Source organism: Phodopus roborovskii, unplaced genomic scaffold (genome assembly GCF_943737965.1).
Source record: "Phodopus roborovskii unplaced genomic scaffold, PHOROB, whole genome shotgun sequence".
Lineage (NCBI taxonomy): Eukaryota > Metazoa > Chordata > Mammalia > Rodentia > Cricetidae > Phodopus > Phodopus roborovskii.
Window position 1 is genome coordinate 2,228,426 of NW_026126407.1, and position 16,834 is coordinate 2,245,259.

At 40.4% G+C, this 16,834-nt stretch overlaps 1 protein-coding gene across 1 annotated transcript in view; it reads left to right on the plus strand.

Annotated features, from left to right (window-relative positions):
• Positions 1–16,834, plus strand: part of Myo1d (myosin ID) — a 290,165-nt gene that overhangs the window by 92,932 nt on the left and 180,399 nt on the right. Inside the window, exons 6-12 of the mRNA XM_051179782.1 lie at positions 2,498–2,593; positions 5,719–5,835; positions 6,362–6,565; positions 7,685–7,830; positions 7,909–8,023; positions 12,625–12,795; positions 16,100–16,170. Of these exons, the coding sequence (XP_051035739.1) occupies positions 2,498–2,593; positions 5,719–5,835; positions 6,362–6,565; positions 7,685–7,830; positions 7,909–8,023; positions 12,625–12,795; positions 16,100–16,170 (920 nt within the window). The remainder of the gene's footprint in view (positions 1–2,497; positions 2,594–5,718; positions 5,836–6,361; positions 6,566–7,684; positions 7,831–7,908; positions 8,024–12,624; positions 12,796–16,099; positions 16,171–16,834) is intronic.

A 16,834-nucleotide genomic window follows, 5' to 3' on the forward strand; every position in this document is an offset into this window, starting at 1 on the left:
TTCCACAAGTTACATGTATGTACAGGCATGCCCACATCCTACCCGACCTGTGAGTGTGAGCACTGTGAGAGCTGGTAGCTGGCTAGCCAAGAGAATGCTCCTAGGCTGAGTATCACCTGCCTTTCCTTACAGTGGAGGTCACAATGTAATGGCCATGAAAGCTTTTGCTATGACACCTTCTAGATGTGTTGATTTCATTTTCTTTTGAACTGAGTTACTATTTCTGTACTTGAGAGTTCCAGAGATGGAAATGTAAATTTGATTTGTGTTGCTCTTGATAGGTGTAAGGCATTATGATTACTTTAAAAACAAAAGCAGGATTTATAAATCCAAGGGAGAATTCTCCTCTATGCTGTCAACACTCAGAAAAAATAAATGGCCTTTTGGGAATGTTACTAGAGTTTGAAACAAACCCTTAAAGAACCCTCCTTTGGCACATCTGCTCTCATAGACGTTGACGTTCATATGATCTTCGAAGCTCCAAGTGATATAAACTAAGACTTCTACAAAAGCTGCTGATCTAATTAAGTAACATTTGGAGTTTTAAAAGAATTAAAACTATGGGATTGGGGCGCTATCTCAGTTGATAAAATGCTTGCTGTGAATTCAGTCCCCAGAACCTAGGTTTTATTTTTATTATTATTATTTTTTTTTTTTACATGTCGGTCCCAGTTCCCTCTCCCTCCCTCCCTCTTACTCTCTCTCCCCCTCACATGCACCCTAACCACCCTCCCCTTCCACCACCACCACCCCCGCCCCAATTCCACATGTAGGGCAATGCCATCCAGGTGGGGTCATGTAAATCTGTCAAGTCATTTGAAGTAGGGACTAGGACTTCTCTCGTGTCTCTAGGTTAAGGGAATATCCCTCCATGGGGGATGTGTCCTCAAGGTCCTTTTGTGCACCAAGAATACATCCTGGTTCCACTGTCTAAGGTTTTGTTGTGTTTTGTTTTGTTTTGAAGTCAGGATTGGTGGTGTCCATGTACAATCCTGCTGGGTAGGCAGAGACAATCCATTGGCTCCAGGCCAATTTAAAACACAGAGTGAATGGAACCCAAGGAATGACACACACCCAAAGCTGATCTCTATGCACACACCAACAGGAACACACATGCAAATGCACATTTGAGCTAAAAAGATTGATTTCTGTGCAACTGTCTCTGAAAGTGATCAACAGTGGTGACAGTACAGTCGAATACAACATTGTTTGATTAGGAAATTGCTTTAGTCAAGTTCTGATATATTTGGTTAAAAAAAATTATCATCCTTTTAAGATATGATAACTGTACATTTGAAGCCAGAGCCTACTTTTCAGTGCATAACCCCTCCTGAGGGCACGCTTATAGCACAAAAGTGTGACGAATTTGTCTTGTGTTTCTGTTGACAGTTTGCTGGATTTTAGATAAAGATTTCTCTATACAATATAGGAATTGTTTATTTCAAGAACTTGCAGCTTTCGCCAGTGTCTTTCTTAGTTGGATGAAGTTACTGAGACATATCTTCACTCTGTATGAGAGTCACAGACATCAGTCACACTCCTTTCTGACTATGACAGTTGAGGAAAAGCTGTTCAGTGTATGGGACTCCGTGTGACTGTCAGTTGAGGCCTCTTGCCCAGCAATGCTGACTTTTCTAAATTCAGGAGAGCGACACTACTAAACAGCAAGCACCCCGGGTGGAAACCCTATCTTACAGATGACATCTGAGCAAGAACCATTTAGACCAACTTTGTTGTGAATGGGCTGAGGCATTTTAAGTGATAGTCCTGGTGACATTCTGCCTGTTTTAATAATATATATATGCCATTTACCTATAAGTAAAAACAACAGCAGCAAAATGAAGTCCAAAATTTTCCTCAAAGCATGTAATGGAGGATATAAATGTGTAAGGCCCAGAGAATGAGTAGGAAATAGATCACCACTAAGTTAGAATGTTTGCCATTTGATAGGTCAGTATTTGCTTTAACAGTTCAGCTAGTCGGGAGAAACCCTAGATGAACAGAACCAAAAGAAAGAATATTTGCTAAAGCAGTATTTGTTAGATTGGCTTACACGATGCTATCTGGGTAGCCCAGCAATGGTGTCTTCATGCTAGAGACTGGAGAGGCTGAAAATCCAGTAGCTGCTCAGCCCCTGAGGCTGGGTACCTCAACAGTGCAGTCTAGTGCTGAAGGCCTTAAAATTCCTGGAACTGCTAGTCTTCCTTGGAAGTTTGAAGAAATTGAGTTCTCATGTAAGTAAGGGAATGTAGTTGCAGTGGTTATGCCTGCAGCAGCAACAAAGTGGATGAGTTGACCTGCAAGATTCAAAGACAAAAAGCAAAGCTGCCACCCAGAGCGGCCCACATTTATGGTGGTCTTCCCAATTCACATACCCTGACCAAGATCCTGCACAGCAGTACCCAGAAGCTTACCTTTCAGTTGTTTCTAAATGCAGTCAAGTTGACAGCTCTGATTAACCATCGCAGCAATTTAATTTAAATTGAATGTTTTACAGCTGCTCCAGGGAGGTTCTGAGCAGATGCTGCGCTCTCTACACCTCCAGAAATCCCTTTCATCCTACAACTACATACGAGTAGGGGCACAGCTGAAGGTAAGTTTCTTCTTTGAGATTGCAGAGAGGAGGCAGAAGGAACACAAGCTGTTCACCCAGCCCCTCTGCTGCCCTTAGGCAGACGAAGGTCCACGTTCTGCTTTTAAAAATCTCCATCCAAACTTTATTCTACCACTGAGCTGAACCTCTTAACTAAATAACTTTACACAGCTGTATTGTTCATCTAACAGAAAAGTTCCTTTTCTTTAATATTTGATCTGACTTCATGTAACTGAAATAGTAAAAACACTGACAACTAGGAAGCCTTCCTCATAAGAGTTGTTCTTTTTTCTTTTTCTTTTCTTTTAATTTTTTTGTTGTTGTTTTGTTTGTTTTTTGTTTTTCAAGACAGGGTTTCTCTGTGGAGCCATGGCTGTCCTGGAACTTGCTCTGTAGACCAGGATGGCCTCAAACTCAGAGATCCTGTCTTTGCCTCTCTAGTGTTGGGATTAAATGAGTATGCCACCACCATCCATCTTGGTTGTAATTATCCTAGAAATGTTTTTGTGGCCCTTAGATTTTCTTTGTATTCATCTTTTAAAAGGGCCATATGTTCCCTTCCCTTACATGCAAACCCTTGCTTGCACACCTGCAGGCTCATTTTTGCCCCTCTTTAAATTTATTTTCTTCTAGTCATCTCATAGCCAGTTTAACAATGTGGTGGTTGATGAGAGTGTATAAAGAAGTGGTATTGTCCTAGTTTGCTGGAAGTAAGGTATAGAAATACAGAAGCTATGGAAGGCTTGGGTCACAGTTTTAATTGTTGCTTCCAAAAGAGTAAGAGTATGGATATTTGGATTCTGCTTTGCTGTATTTTTAACTTTTCTGCAATAAAATGTACACTACTAGCAGGGTACAGACGCACATGCATGTAACCTCAGTATCCAAAAGGCTGAGACAGGAAGATGCTGAATCCACCTGGGCCGCACAGCCAGACCCAGCAGACCCAGCTCAAACAAGAGAAAGCACTCATGATTTTTGTTGAGTGAAACATAAAAAGGTCTCTTTTCAGAATAGGAAGTTTTTTTTAAATTATTATTCTATTTAAGTTAGTTATACTCACATTACTGGCTTAGCAATATTTTTATTGCTGATCCTAGGAATAAATGATACTTAGGCTTTGTAGTTAGTTTTCTATTATCTGGCATTTAGGTTATGCCACCTTTTTACATTTTTCTAAGAGTGTAAATGTTTGGTGAAAATGAATTGAAAATAAAACAGTAGAAGGCAATGGTCCAACTTTGTCAGCATTTTGCCACTTTACACACATTCATCTCCCTAAAGCCCCTCGCTTGACATATTCCCTCATGTGCTTTTCCTCATGCCTCCTTGATCACAGTAGCATTGCATGCCTGTGGCTGACCACTCATTTGGTAAGGGGAAGAAAATGTATTTCTTAGGGTTTCTGTTGCCATAATAAACACCATGACTAAAAGTGACTTGAGCTAAAGGCTTTATTTTATCTTCCAGCTCGTAGTCCATCATCCAGGAAAGTCAGAGTAGAAAGTCAAGGCAGTGCACATGGCCATGGAGGACAGACTTGCTCTCCATGGCTTGCTCAGCATGTTCTCTTAGATACCTCAGAATCATCTGCCCAGAATTGGCGCCACCACAATGGTGCCTCCAGATCAATCACTTATTAAGAAAATTCACCACAAGCTCACCTGCAGGCCATTGTTTCTCAACTGCAGTTCCCTTTTCTCAGATAACTCTAGTTTATGTCAAGTTGACTATAAACCATCCAGGATAATGGCTGTGATCAGTTTAGAACCATGAAGTCTCCAGAGGCTAAGAGCAAGCCAATCAGAGATGAGCTTGAAGGTGAACTAAACAAATCTCTTTCTATTAGCAATAATGAAGTAGTAGAGGGATGGTTGTCAGGGACAGAACTACAATCTCAGCATTCAGTTTATAATATTAATAATCTGATATGTTAGTATTTTTTGGTATGGTAGGGACCAAGCAACAACTTGTAAGAAATGTATTACTCTGTCTGTGTGATTTATGAAAAAAAAATTGAGGCTCAAAAATGTTGAGCGTCCATCCCATAGTGAGAAAACACTGACAGGGATAGGAGCTTGCCTGGTTGTGCCCAGGACAAAAGAACTTGTGCTCCTCAGGCAGAAAAGGTTCACTTTGTATGTCCTTTCTTAGTAAGAGAACATCAGGCCCGGTACCATCCAAGCAAGAGGAGCAACTTGTTGAGAAAAGGGTTGGTCCAGAGATACTTCTGGGAAAATTCCTAAGCCGTTGCTGCTCTTTACTGTGGAATCTGTTGGCACACTGGTATATCCATGTCTCCCAGGGTGCAGTCATCGTTGAGCTCCTCTGCTCCAGTTAGAAGCTATAACTTACCAGACACTTACTACATGAGACAAAATAGCATAGTCCTAGACTATTTAACACTTGCTAAGTGGCTGCGGCAGGTGGCTTTGCTCTGGGTGCTGCTTTTCCTCTGGCGAATAAGAAGCCTGATTACACAGTGTGAGAGCTGTGGGAGAACTACAAATGCAGTAACCAACCATGGACTTCAGTTTCCACATTCAACACTTCCATGTGTGACCTCACATCCCGTTCTGTTGCCTCCATGGAACATAGAGCTGTGATCTTCTGTGAGCCAACTTAGGACAGAAGCTTCCAGAATGGTACATGGTACTTATTTTAAGTGATAGCTCTCACACAAAAATAGTTCTCATACATCTAAACAATGTTTCTACCACAAAGTAATTTTTCAATATTTATCTCCCTCAAAGTGACTTACTACAAAGGCATCAAGACTTTGGCTAAACACTTCTGTATTGCGGTTAAATAAGGATCAGGATAAACAAATAGGCCAAATAGATGTTTATTCAGGGAGAAATAACTTGCAGCCTAGACGGATGAACACCAGCAATTTCCACCGGATGCTCTCCTGTCCGAGTCCCGCCAGCAAGAGAGCTTTTGCCAGCAAGAGAGCTTTTCCCGGCTCTTCCTCTGACTTCCTTCCACAGGTCACTTCCGTCCATGGCTCCACCCCCCAACGGGCGTGGTCAGTGCCACAGAAGGACTATCTCACTATACTTCTGTCTTGTAATTAATGCTCATGTGAAATGTTTGTGACTTAAGATTTTTATGTTTATGTCTAGTCTTCCATCAATGATGCTGCAGAATTCAAAGTTGTAGCTGATGCCATGAAAGTAATCGGGTTCAAACCGGAGGAGATTCAAACAGTGTATAAAATTTTGGCTGCTATTCTTCACTTGGTGAGTAAGGACTCCCAAAGTACATTGTATCCTTGTGGAAACAGGGTACTCTTCCAAAGGATTTTTTTCCTTGTCAAAAATAATTTATTTTGTGAAAATTTTTGCTTTGCATTCTGAAAACTGTACTCTGATTTTCTTCATCATTTTATATTTTGAGGAGTTTTTCCAAAACTGTGCCCAGTTCATTGTATTGTGATATCCTCACACCTTGAACTCGGCACTGAGCCTACTGGTGATGGCTTCTGAAACAGATGGTTGCAAGTGGCCTCCAAGGCACAACCAACCCATCTGAGGTCAGCACATAGACCAGAATGGCAAAAAGTATTTGTAAATATAGACTCTCTATCAAAAATGTACACTAAGATGGAAGGACAGCCATGTGTGTGGAAAAGAGGAAAAGAGAAGTGCTAGGCTTTCACATATGATGTACATGTTTAGGAAGACAGACACAAGCAAGGGCACTCTAATTCGTGATATGTCAGAAGCTCACTGGAAATGGTGTCTTTTGTTTTCATTTTTGATATAGGGGAATTTAAAATTTGTAGTAGATGGTGACACGCCACTCATTGAGAATAGCAAGGTTGTATCTGTCATAGCAGACTTGCTCTCTACTAAGACAGACATGGTGGAGAAAACCCTTCTTTACCGGACGGTGGCCACAGGTCGTGACATCATCGACAAACAGCACACGGAACAGGAAGCTAGCTACGGCAGAGATGCCTTCGCCAAGGTGAGACTGAACTTGATCCATGGGTTGTAGCCGAAGTGAAATCCTGTGAGGATGTGTTTAGACATCCCTGGAAGTACAGTAGGCTAAGGGCTTTTAAAACTCAGACTTTCTGGCCATCACTGTCTCAATAAAGCTCCTGGCTGTAAGTATGACTGCTGGAAAAGCAAACTAGACCAACTGTGGGAAAGAGGGAGTCAAAGCTTCTACCTCAGCAGGGTCTGGAGCCACATTACCTCCCCTGCCTCATGTCCTGCTGTCTTCAGGCACTTTTACTTATTCCAACATATTCATCTTTTCTTAAGCCTCATGAGTTCTTCATCCCTTTCTGCTTGTGTTGTTCCTCTCTTCCTATCTTGCTCTGTTTGGGCATCCTGCTGGCTCAGCCCAAGTGTCTCCCGGGAAGCTATCCCTGGATTGACTGAGCACAGAATAAATTATAGTCACTTCGGGGGTCAGGGGCCTGGAGAGATAGCTCAGCAATTAAACACACATATTATTCACACATAGGACCCAAGTTCAATTCCAACCACCCATCTGGGCAGCTTAACAAACTACCTGTAAATTCAGCACCAGGAAAATCAACACCTCTAAGAGCACCCACCCACCTTCACCCACACATAGACACACATAATCATTTTTAAAAGTCACCTCACTGTGCATGTGTTCTTTGCCCTAACCCTCCACTCCTCCGAGACTATGAATTTCTGTGTACTTATTGCTGTGTTTCCAATAAACTATATATCTAAATGCTCAGTAAATATTTAGTGAATGAATGAATAAGTTCCTGAGTACCCATGGCCATTTACTCAAAGCTCAAAGTTGGTAAAAACAGTTTTCAGAGGTGAGAAGAGCAGATGCATCACTGATATAGTAAGGCATGAACACATGCCTGGAGAATAGTCTTAAAATATGAACAGTAGCCAATAACCCATATTGCTTGCTTCAGTTTGGCATACCTCATGTAGCTGTTTCTGTAATAGTGCTATACATTACTAATTGTTCCACCTAGGTAATAACATGTGTGCTAAATGATAAGAAAAAAGGGACTGAAGACATCTCAAGTCCAAACAGAGTGACTCATTCCCAAACAGACAAGAATTTATGTTCTTTCTCTCACAGGCAATATACGAGCGCCTTTTTTGTTGGATTGTTACTCGCATCAACGACATTATTGAGGTCAAGAACTATGACACCACAGTCCATGGGAAAAACACTGTTATTGGTGTCTTGGATATCTATGGCTTCGAAATCTTTGATAACAACAGGTAAACTGGGTAAGATACTTAAAACTCTGTTGTTTATTTTGTTTGGTATTTAAGCCTAACATATTCCGTCTTGTGTAGCTTTGAACAATTCTGCATTAACTACTGCAATGAGAAACTGCAGCAGCTGTTTATTCAGCTGGTTCTGAAGCAGGAACAAGAGGAGTACCAGCGGGAAGGCATTCCTTGGAAACACGTGAGTGCCCTCATGGGGGGGATAGCCCTGTGTTGCCCACCTTGCATTCCTCTTGCCCTTCTTGGGTTCTTGAGTCACATGAACCCTAGCCTTCCTCCTTGAAATATACTAGTGCAGTCACGCTAGTCCAGTTGGTATAATTCCTCTAATCTGATAGCCTGCCTTGTTGATGCCCAGGGCATGCTCAGTACAGCCTTAAGCCTCACATCATCTGTGTAGATGATGACACATGGCTTCCTGGCAGGTTTGTTTGCTTGGTCTTTTCTATTGCAGTTTAGCATCACTGGAAGTTCACTCTTTTGACTTAAATGAACTTACTTCCAGACCCAATTGTTCTTGTTCCTTCCTTCATTTTCTCCTCTGCTCTGTGAACTAAGTGGCAGTGAACTGCTCTCAGCCGTTGAACGTCCCATTCTCTGAAGCCTATGCATTGGAATGCTGGGACGCTTATATTCCTGTCCAGTTCCACATTCTTTCATTTGTGGTCACCTCTCTTCTCATGGCTCTTTGTGAATGTTTGTAATTGCCAATGAGATATAGATAGACAGTAACACTGGCCTGGACAGGGTTCACGGCTGAAAGGCTGGCTCCCTGAGCTTTCTTGTTCTCTGACAGTAGACCACCTGCTCCTGACAGAAATGAGGTTTAGTCAATCTGCTTGGACATTTGTATTTTTAAAACAATTTTGGGAGAAGGCTTTTAAAAACTGGTTTTCTATAACTTTCTAGTATTTTCTTGTAGTTTGTCTTTTAATTTTTGTGAGATTTTGTAATTAGTTTTGTTTTGTTTTGTTTTCCTGAGGCGTAGTCTGATGTTTCCTAGGCTAGCCTAGACTCTGTTGTGAAACCGAGGATGACCTTGCGCTACCTCTACCCTATAAGTACTGGAATTATAGGTTTTCACTGCTATGCCTGGTTGCTGAGTTTATAGAACTGTTTGTACTCTCACCACACAATAAAAATCAAGCCAGTATTTATTCTTTGATGTCAAACATAGTTGCAGTAAAAACTATTTGAAATATCATGTTAAAGTTATCTTTTTATTATTATTAATTACTTTTGGTTTTTTAAATTTACATATCGATCCCAGTTCCTTCTCCCTCCTTTTCTCCCTCCCTCCCATGCCTCCTGACCACCCTCCTACCCCACCCCACCCCCCACTCCACAGGGAGGGTGATGTCTTCCTAATTTCTGTTTCTACTTACTCATTTTAAAAAGAGAGAGGTATAATAAATAGCATTTCTGCCTCAATTGCATCTTTGCCTTCCATCATGCATTAAATATTAGAATGCCATAAAATTTCATTTAATATATTAGTTTAAATTTTACATATTTAAAATAAGCCAGAGTTGTCAGTTTTATTATAAAAAAGAACTTCCTGTTGTTTGATTTAAGCAGTGATCTCTCTTAGATATTTAAAATTTAACTCAAGCCACATGGTAGTACCACATGCCTTTAATCCCAGCACTACAAAGGCAGAGGCAGACAGATCTCTTGAGTTCTTCGAGGTCAGTCTGGTCTACAGAGCTAATTCCAGAACAGCCAGGGATACACAGAGAAATAAATAAATAAATATAAATAAAATATTACTTAGTTAAGTTTGTGTGAAGTTTCCTAAGAATAAACCTATTGTTTAATATACAATATAACTGAAGCTGAGAGCTTTTATTTCATAGCATGAATCTTATCATAAAACCTGTTATTCAGATGTGATTTGGAGGTATGATCCAAAGCATCCTTTGAAGTTTGTTGTGGTAGCACATGTATAATTTCAGCATTCCAGAGACTGAGACAGGAAGATCCCAAGTTTGAGGCCAGTCAAGGCTACATAGTAAGACCCTTTCTTTAAAAAAAAAAAAAAATGAAAACCAAACAAAAACTCCTTTACCAACCAAAATATCTTTACCAACCAAAATATCAAGCTCCCCAAGCTTAGTTGTAGAGGGAAGAGTGACAGCTACAATAGTGTCTAATCCAGATACCTCGGAAAAGCTCAGTAACCCTAGAGATGATGGAGTTTGGAAGAACTGAAACAGACCAGACCATGAAGTTGAACAGAACCCAACTCCCAGGTGACAAAAACAGCATGCTGGTGTGCACCAATGTTAAATCCTGTTTACTCTGGAAGCCCAGACTTCTAAGCATTGTGACTCTTTATCGTTATAAAACATTTCAAACATGTGTGAGAGGAAAATAAACTACGTGTGCCATTAACCCAGCCTTAGCATTTGTGCTGAATTGCCCTCCTCATGCCACTGTGCCTTCCTCACATGTTCCAGCTTACACTCAAGTTACTCAGACATAACATTACTCCATCTGTGATTTTCAGTATATCTCTAAGAAATGAATATACTGCTACAAAAACGGTAACCATAGTTCTGTGATCCCAAAAATTAGTAACAATTCCTTTACTATCATTTCCTATTTAAGTTGTTTTATTGTTGTTGATGATGACAGTTTGCTTGATTGGATCTAGATAAGGATTTTGCATTTTGATCGACTGACTGACTGACTGACTGACTGACTGGTTTCTCACGTGGGTCTGGGCTTATTCCTTCTCTCCCCACTTTTTCCTCCTTCATAATCTTTTGTTGGAAAGAGTGAGATTTTTCACTGTAATGAGCATTTTTTCTGAAAGGTCTCCCAGCCCAGATTATGTTAATCCAATTCCTGAAGTGTCATTAACACACTTCTGTGTGCCTATGTAGTCTCTGTATTGGAGATTAGATCTAGTGTGCTGACCAGGTTCAGGATTAGTTTTTCTCCACAGCCTGTTTCATGGCTTATATGTGAATGCCTATCAGAAGTCCATAAAATCTGATTGCCCTCATAAAGTTAAAATACAATTCAGATGTATTTATATAGGCATAATATAGCTGAAGTTAAGATTTTATGGCAAATTTAATTATAAAGTTTGTTATTCATATTCCATAGGCATAGGCAAGGTAGCTACTATTAAAAGTGTTTGTATTTGGAGTGACACTGTAACACAGGACCGCCATACCCATAAGCCATCCTGTCACATCTCTCCCATCTCCCTGCATGCCTTATTAAAAAACTCACGGGCCTTTCAGGTTAAAATCAGGAGGAACCTGGTTTTAAAAAACAAAACAAATAAAAAAATGCTTTAATCATTGCTTGAAGCTCCATAAAACTTAAAACCAATTGTTACTAGAATTTTCAGCAAAGATCAGTGGCTTATGGGAATACAGTTGGAATTTTAATACATTAAAACTTACTTTTCATAGTCCTAATGTCTGAAATGTCTGAAAGGTGATAGATTCCTGAATTTGTATTTTAGGATATTTTTCTAAAGTTGAAAGTAATTTTTTCCCCTGACTGAAAACACAGTAACTCCCCACAATAAGCATCACTATTTAAAAGCAGGTCTGTCCACCCCATTGAAGTATGAACTAGGTAATTTTTGCAGTGGGGCTGTCCTACAAATTGGAGGGTTTAGCAGCATCTTGACCTTGACTGCTCAACACCTGTAGCATTACAAAATGTCCGCACAGACAAAATTAACCTCAGTTGAGATTCAGTGATTCAGACGAACCAGAAAGGTGTAAAAGAAAAAGAGGCTGGAGTTTAGGGGTGGGATGACACTCCGTTTTCAGGCTTTCATCCCAAAGGAAATTTAGAAAAGAACACAAAAGACTAGACGTGAAGCTGAAAGCCACAGCAAGTAACTTTCATAGGCCTGTAGGTATGAAATCCTGAAGATGGAGTCCACAAGACACATCCGTGTTCTGCTGGGAGTCTATGAAGCTTTCAAGAGGTAATGGAGATGCCTCTGACATGAGATGGGACACATCAACACACAGTACGGAAATGTTTACTCATGAGTGGCTCACCTTCAGGACACACAGCTTGCCTGAGAGAGGCTTTGAAGGCTGTTTCTATGCAGTCCATTAGAACAAGAAGGTGGTAGTAGATTTCTGTCTACATCTTGTGTACACTGAAGTTACTAAAAGCCCAAAGTTCTTAACTTTGTTTCTTGGAAGCAAATGGAAAGCTTATTTTTTATCTTTTATATATACTTATGTGTCAATTTTTGAAAATGTTTACTCCCAGAAAAGTTTCAAAAGTGTTAGATTCATATGTTTTCTAACTTTGGGGAAACTAGAGGAAATTCTCTTTTGGATTTTTGTCAGTGCGTGTCACATGAGTAGAACTGCAGAGTCTGTGGAGTACTTTGACTTCATTATCAGAAGAATATCAAATGATTTTTTGGGTTATCTGCTGGCACTTAGTGGAAACTGTTTCAAGATTAATGGCAAACAGATTAGGGACTTGCAGAATGAAGGAGTGTGATTGGGTGTAGGAGTGGGAGACAGGAAGGACTAAGGACAAGAATTAATCACATTTGCCTTAGTCCATAGTCATCCCTTGTGCTTCCTATATGACATAAGGAGAATGCAGACAGTAAGTCAGAAATCTCTATTAAAATGTGTGCTCATCTTAATTTGACCTCACTAATGCTGTCTGCCGTTTTGACACTGAGGTGCTATACAAGTTAGTGAAACGAAAGGAGACACCTGTGTGTCTTGCCCATCAAGGTTCCCGATTCTCTTGGACATTGCTTTCTTGCTTGTCCTACAGATTGATTACTTCAACAACCAGATCATTGTGGACCTCGTGGAGCAGCAGCACAAAGGCATCATTGCAATCCTGGATGACGCTTGTATGAATGTTGGCAAAGTCACTGATGGAATGTTCCTTGAGGCTCTTAACAGCAAATTGGGAAAACATGGCCATTTTTCCAGCCGAAAGGTAATAATGTGCTATAAGATTTTTGTTTGTTGTTTTACAGGGCAACATTGCTTTACATTAGCTTAAAAGAACGTATGCTGAAGTAAGGGGGAAAGGCATGAATGTCTGGTAAATGATGCATCACTATGGGTGAATTCTGCTTCTCTGACAAAAATCATAGTATCCACGAGAGGGAGCTACAGACTGTGGAATTTGCTAGATGCAGGAAAAATGAACACGGTTCTTTAGAAAGCATGATGTCATTTACAACCAATAGGTGCTGAGTGCTTGTTCATGTGTTAGAATTTTATGCCTGCATCTGATAATTCTGGCATAAGAAATTGCTTTTGTCCTTGACTTTTCACCGTAATCCTCATTTACAAAATACAGAGTGTGCTCTGCTTTCGTTAGACCCTGTGACTTGCCTAAAAGTGAGAAATCCTTTCTGCAGTCCCTGTTATTATGGAGAAACACATTCTTTCAGTGTATCGGGTATCCTTCCAACTCTCCATTTTTTACAATCTAAAAATGTCACAAATAAACCACACTTGTATAATTAGTGGAAGTTGTGGTTATCAGATTTTTGTTCTAGACCTTATATGCATTATGTTTGTTTGTCACTAGTGTTTGTAGGTGTCATCACCCCAGTCTTCCCCACAAATGCAAGCTTGTCTAGTGACCAGACACTGCCAGAAAAGCAGGCCCTGTTCCTTCACATCCAGAAAAAAAAAAAAAAGGGCAGGCACTTCTGTTCCTCTGTACATCTGTGGCACACTGCCACTGTCTCATGAATAAATCTACTTCCTAACTACATCCCCTTTGGAGTTATGTAATCCGAACAGAGAAATTCCACAATTAACTAGGAAAGTTAATAATATAAGAAAATAATAATAATAATCTTTTTCATTTTATTTTATGCATATGAGTATTTTGCCTGCATGTGTGTGCATCATGTGCATACAATGCCCTCACAGGCCAAGAGAAGGTATCGGATACTGTTGGGCTGGAGTTACAGCTGCTTGTAAACTACCATATGAGTTCTGGGACTTGAAACAAGGTCCTCTGGAAGAGTAGCCAGTGCTCTTAACCACTGAGCCATTTCTCCAGCCCCTCAAGAAATCTCAAGTGTAATCTCTATTACTATCCAACTTTTAAAATACTAATTTACATTTATCGATTCATGTATTCATATTGTACATGCATGTACATGGAAGCCAGAAGACAATTTGCAGGAGTTGGTTCTCTCTACCATGTAACTTCTAAGAATCTAACTCAGATTTGGTGTCAAGAACTTTTATCCACTGAGCCATACCACAGCCTTACTAGGTTTTGTTTGTTTGTTTTGGGTTTTTTTGTTTTGTTTTGCTTTTTTGAGACAAGTTCTCTCACTGAGTCTGAACCTCCCTGACTGAGCTGTACTGGCTGGCCAGCAAGCTTCAGGTACCCTCCTGTCTCTTCCCTACCAGCACCATCATTGTACCCACCTTCTGTATGATTGTTGAAGATCCAAACCAAGTCCTCATGTTTGTGCAGCAAGCACTTCAGCAACTCGGCTCCATCTTTTGAGGAATTTTGCTTAATAAAGGAAAGAAATTATATAGCCAAGCTGTCAGAATATTTAAGTCACTATACACCTTTTTGTCAAATAATGCTATTGAGTTGTAAGATGAGCCAGCCAGGTATCATTTGCTATTGCTAACTGATCAGGTAGAATTACTAACTTATTAAATAAAAGAATGCTGACTTTTATTTGGGGATAAAAATCTTCCTTTTGCATTAGACACCAAGGAGTGATAGTCACGTGATCCAAGCAACAATAAAATACTTTAAAATAAAAAGCTAAGTAATAAGTATATAGTAAAGTATATTTTTTGTGTGTTGAGGAAAATCACAGCTTTGCTGTTTAGCCACATATAAGAGTGACCTGTAATTTGAGCCTTTTTCCTTCAAGAATTTTATGAATTAAAGGATTTTTCAATTAAAGGATTTTTCAAAAGGGCAAGGGGGGCAGGCTAGAGAGAGGGCGGAACAGTTAAGAGTGCACACTGGCCTTGCAGAGGATCAGAGTTCAGTTCTTAGCACCCATGTCAGACAGTGAACAACTGTCTTAACTACAGATCCAGGACATCTGAAGCCCTCTTCTGGCCTCTAATGGCACCCATACACACAGTGAACAACCCTCATACACACACTTAAAGGTAAAGTGCATCTGTGGGAAAGCAGGGGAAGATGTATTTTAAAGAGTCCTCTAAACTAGAGGCTTTGATCTCATAATTCATTTAACTCTCCACTTTCTCAGATGAATAATTATTAAAAGGAACCAAACAAACCTCTGATTTCATGTAATTCTTCATTTGTGAAACTCCTAGACATTTTCCTTTAGTATCTGAAGCCTACTGTCCTGGATAGGGTTGTGTGCTATATGACATTAGCATCTAAGTGGTACTAATATTATAATACTAAGTGGTATTGTGTGGATTTTTACTCGTTAGCATCTAAGTGGTACTAATATTATAATACTAAGTGGTATTGTGTGGATTTTTACTCATCTGCCCAGTGCCCAGACACTGTAGCAAAGAAGTTGAAGGAAGTCATGAGGAAATCCAGGGCCATATAAAACCTGCCATTTCTTGAGGTATCCTCTTCAATGACCAAGAGAGATGCAAGGCTGTTCTTCTGTGAAGAGCAGCTAAACTGGAGTTGGCTCAGCAGGCAGATGAGCCAAGCCACTATGTACATGAAGCCATGTTCCTTTCTGTTCCCTGGAGCCTTTCCAGGGTTACCACTTACTAGTACTTTGAGATAGTGGCAGCTGCCTACCTCACTGAGTCTCAGTCTCCATGTATATGAGAGAGAACTGTGAAATGTATGTGCCTTACAGACAGTAAGCCCTCAGTCAGCCCTCGCAGGTGGAGCATGGAAGAGAAGAATTAAGTGTCAGAAGACATTGCATATCTGTTTCTCAGAGAGCCATACTCCTTCCATTGCCTGTCTGCCCCACCTGGTAGGGACCATCTTTACATCCAGCTAAATAAAGGGCATTATTTATCAACCTCTGGCTACACTGGGCATGGAATAGCCACATTTCACATCCATTGGTTGTCCAGACCTGACCACTTGGCCATGTCTAGTGTGCTATGTGCTGTATGGGTTTCTGTCAAAAGCCTTTACCTTGTCAGCCATGTATTTAAACAGACCCAGGGAATGTGATTTCACGTAGCTATCATAATTTGTGTTGTTTGGTCATATCAAGTTGGAATGTATTTTTAGGAATTGAAAATGTCATTTTTTTTTTTTCAAGTTTATGTTCTTCTTTAACTCTTAGACCTGTGCCTCAGACAAAACCCTGGAGTTTGACCGGGACTTTCGAATCCGGCATTATGCAGGTGATGTGGTGTAAGTATCTCACTCTGGTGCCTAGCATGATGATTTGCATGCAGCCTTGCTTGGAAAATGGGACTGGGACACGGTTGGTTGTTTTTCTTTTCACATGTATGGGACTTTATTGGGGTGGGGTGTGTCATTTTGTAGATCAGCATAATTTAGTCTCGATTTGAAAAGAGTGTCATACTTTCATTTCTTCCTTGTTTATCAGACATTTGATATGGGTGTGTCTAACCATGTATACTTCCCTGTGTGGTTGGAACTCAGTAAAAAGAGGGAGGGACTACTGTATTAATAAACCTTGAAGACACCTTGGAGTCTAGGGTAGACACATGGATAAGATGGTCTGTGCTCATAAGAAGCCAGCAGGTTAGTGAATGCAAGTAGATACACCTAAGTCACAGGAAGGGAGGAAAGGACTAAGCTGGACTGGCACATGGTATTATGGAAGCAATGAGGAGTCTGGAGAAGTCTTGCTGGAGGAAACAGTGTGCAAGCAAGTTCAGCACCATAAGTGAAAGCCTGGAGACAAGGCGGGGGGGGGGGGGTGTTGATACAGGACACCCAGTATGTGCAGGACTACAAATAGCTACACAAGCAAAAGAAGTTATACTATGTTGTTGTCAGATAGTGTTTGAGAAATAGAATTCTTTCAAGCTTCGTTTCTTACTGTCTT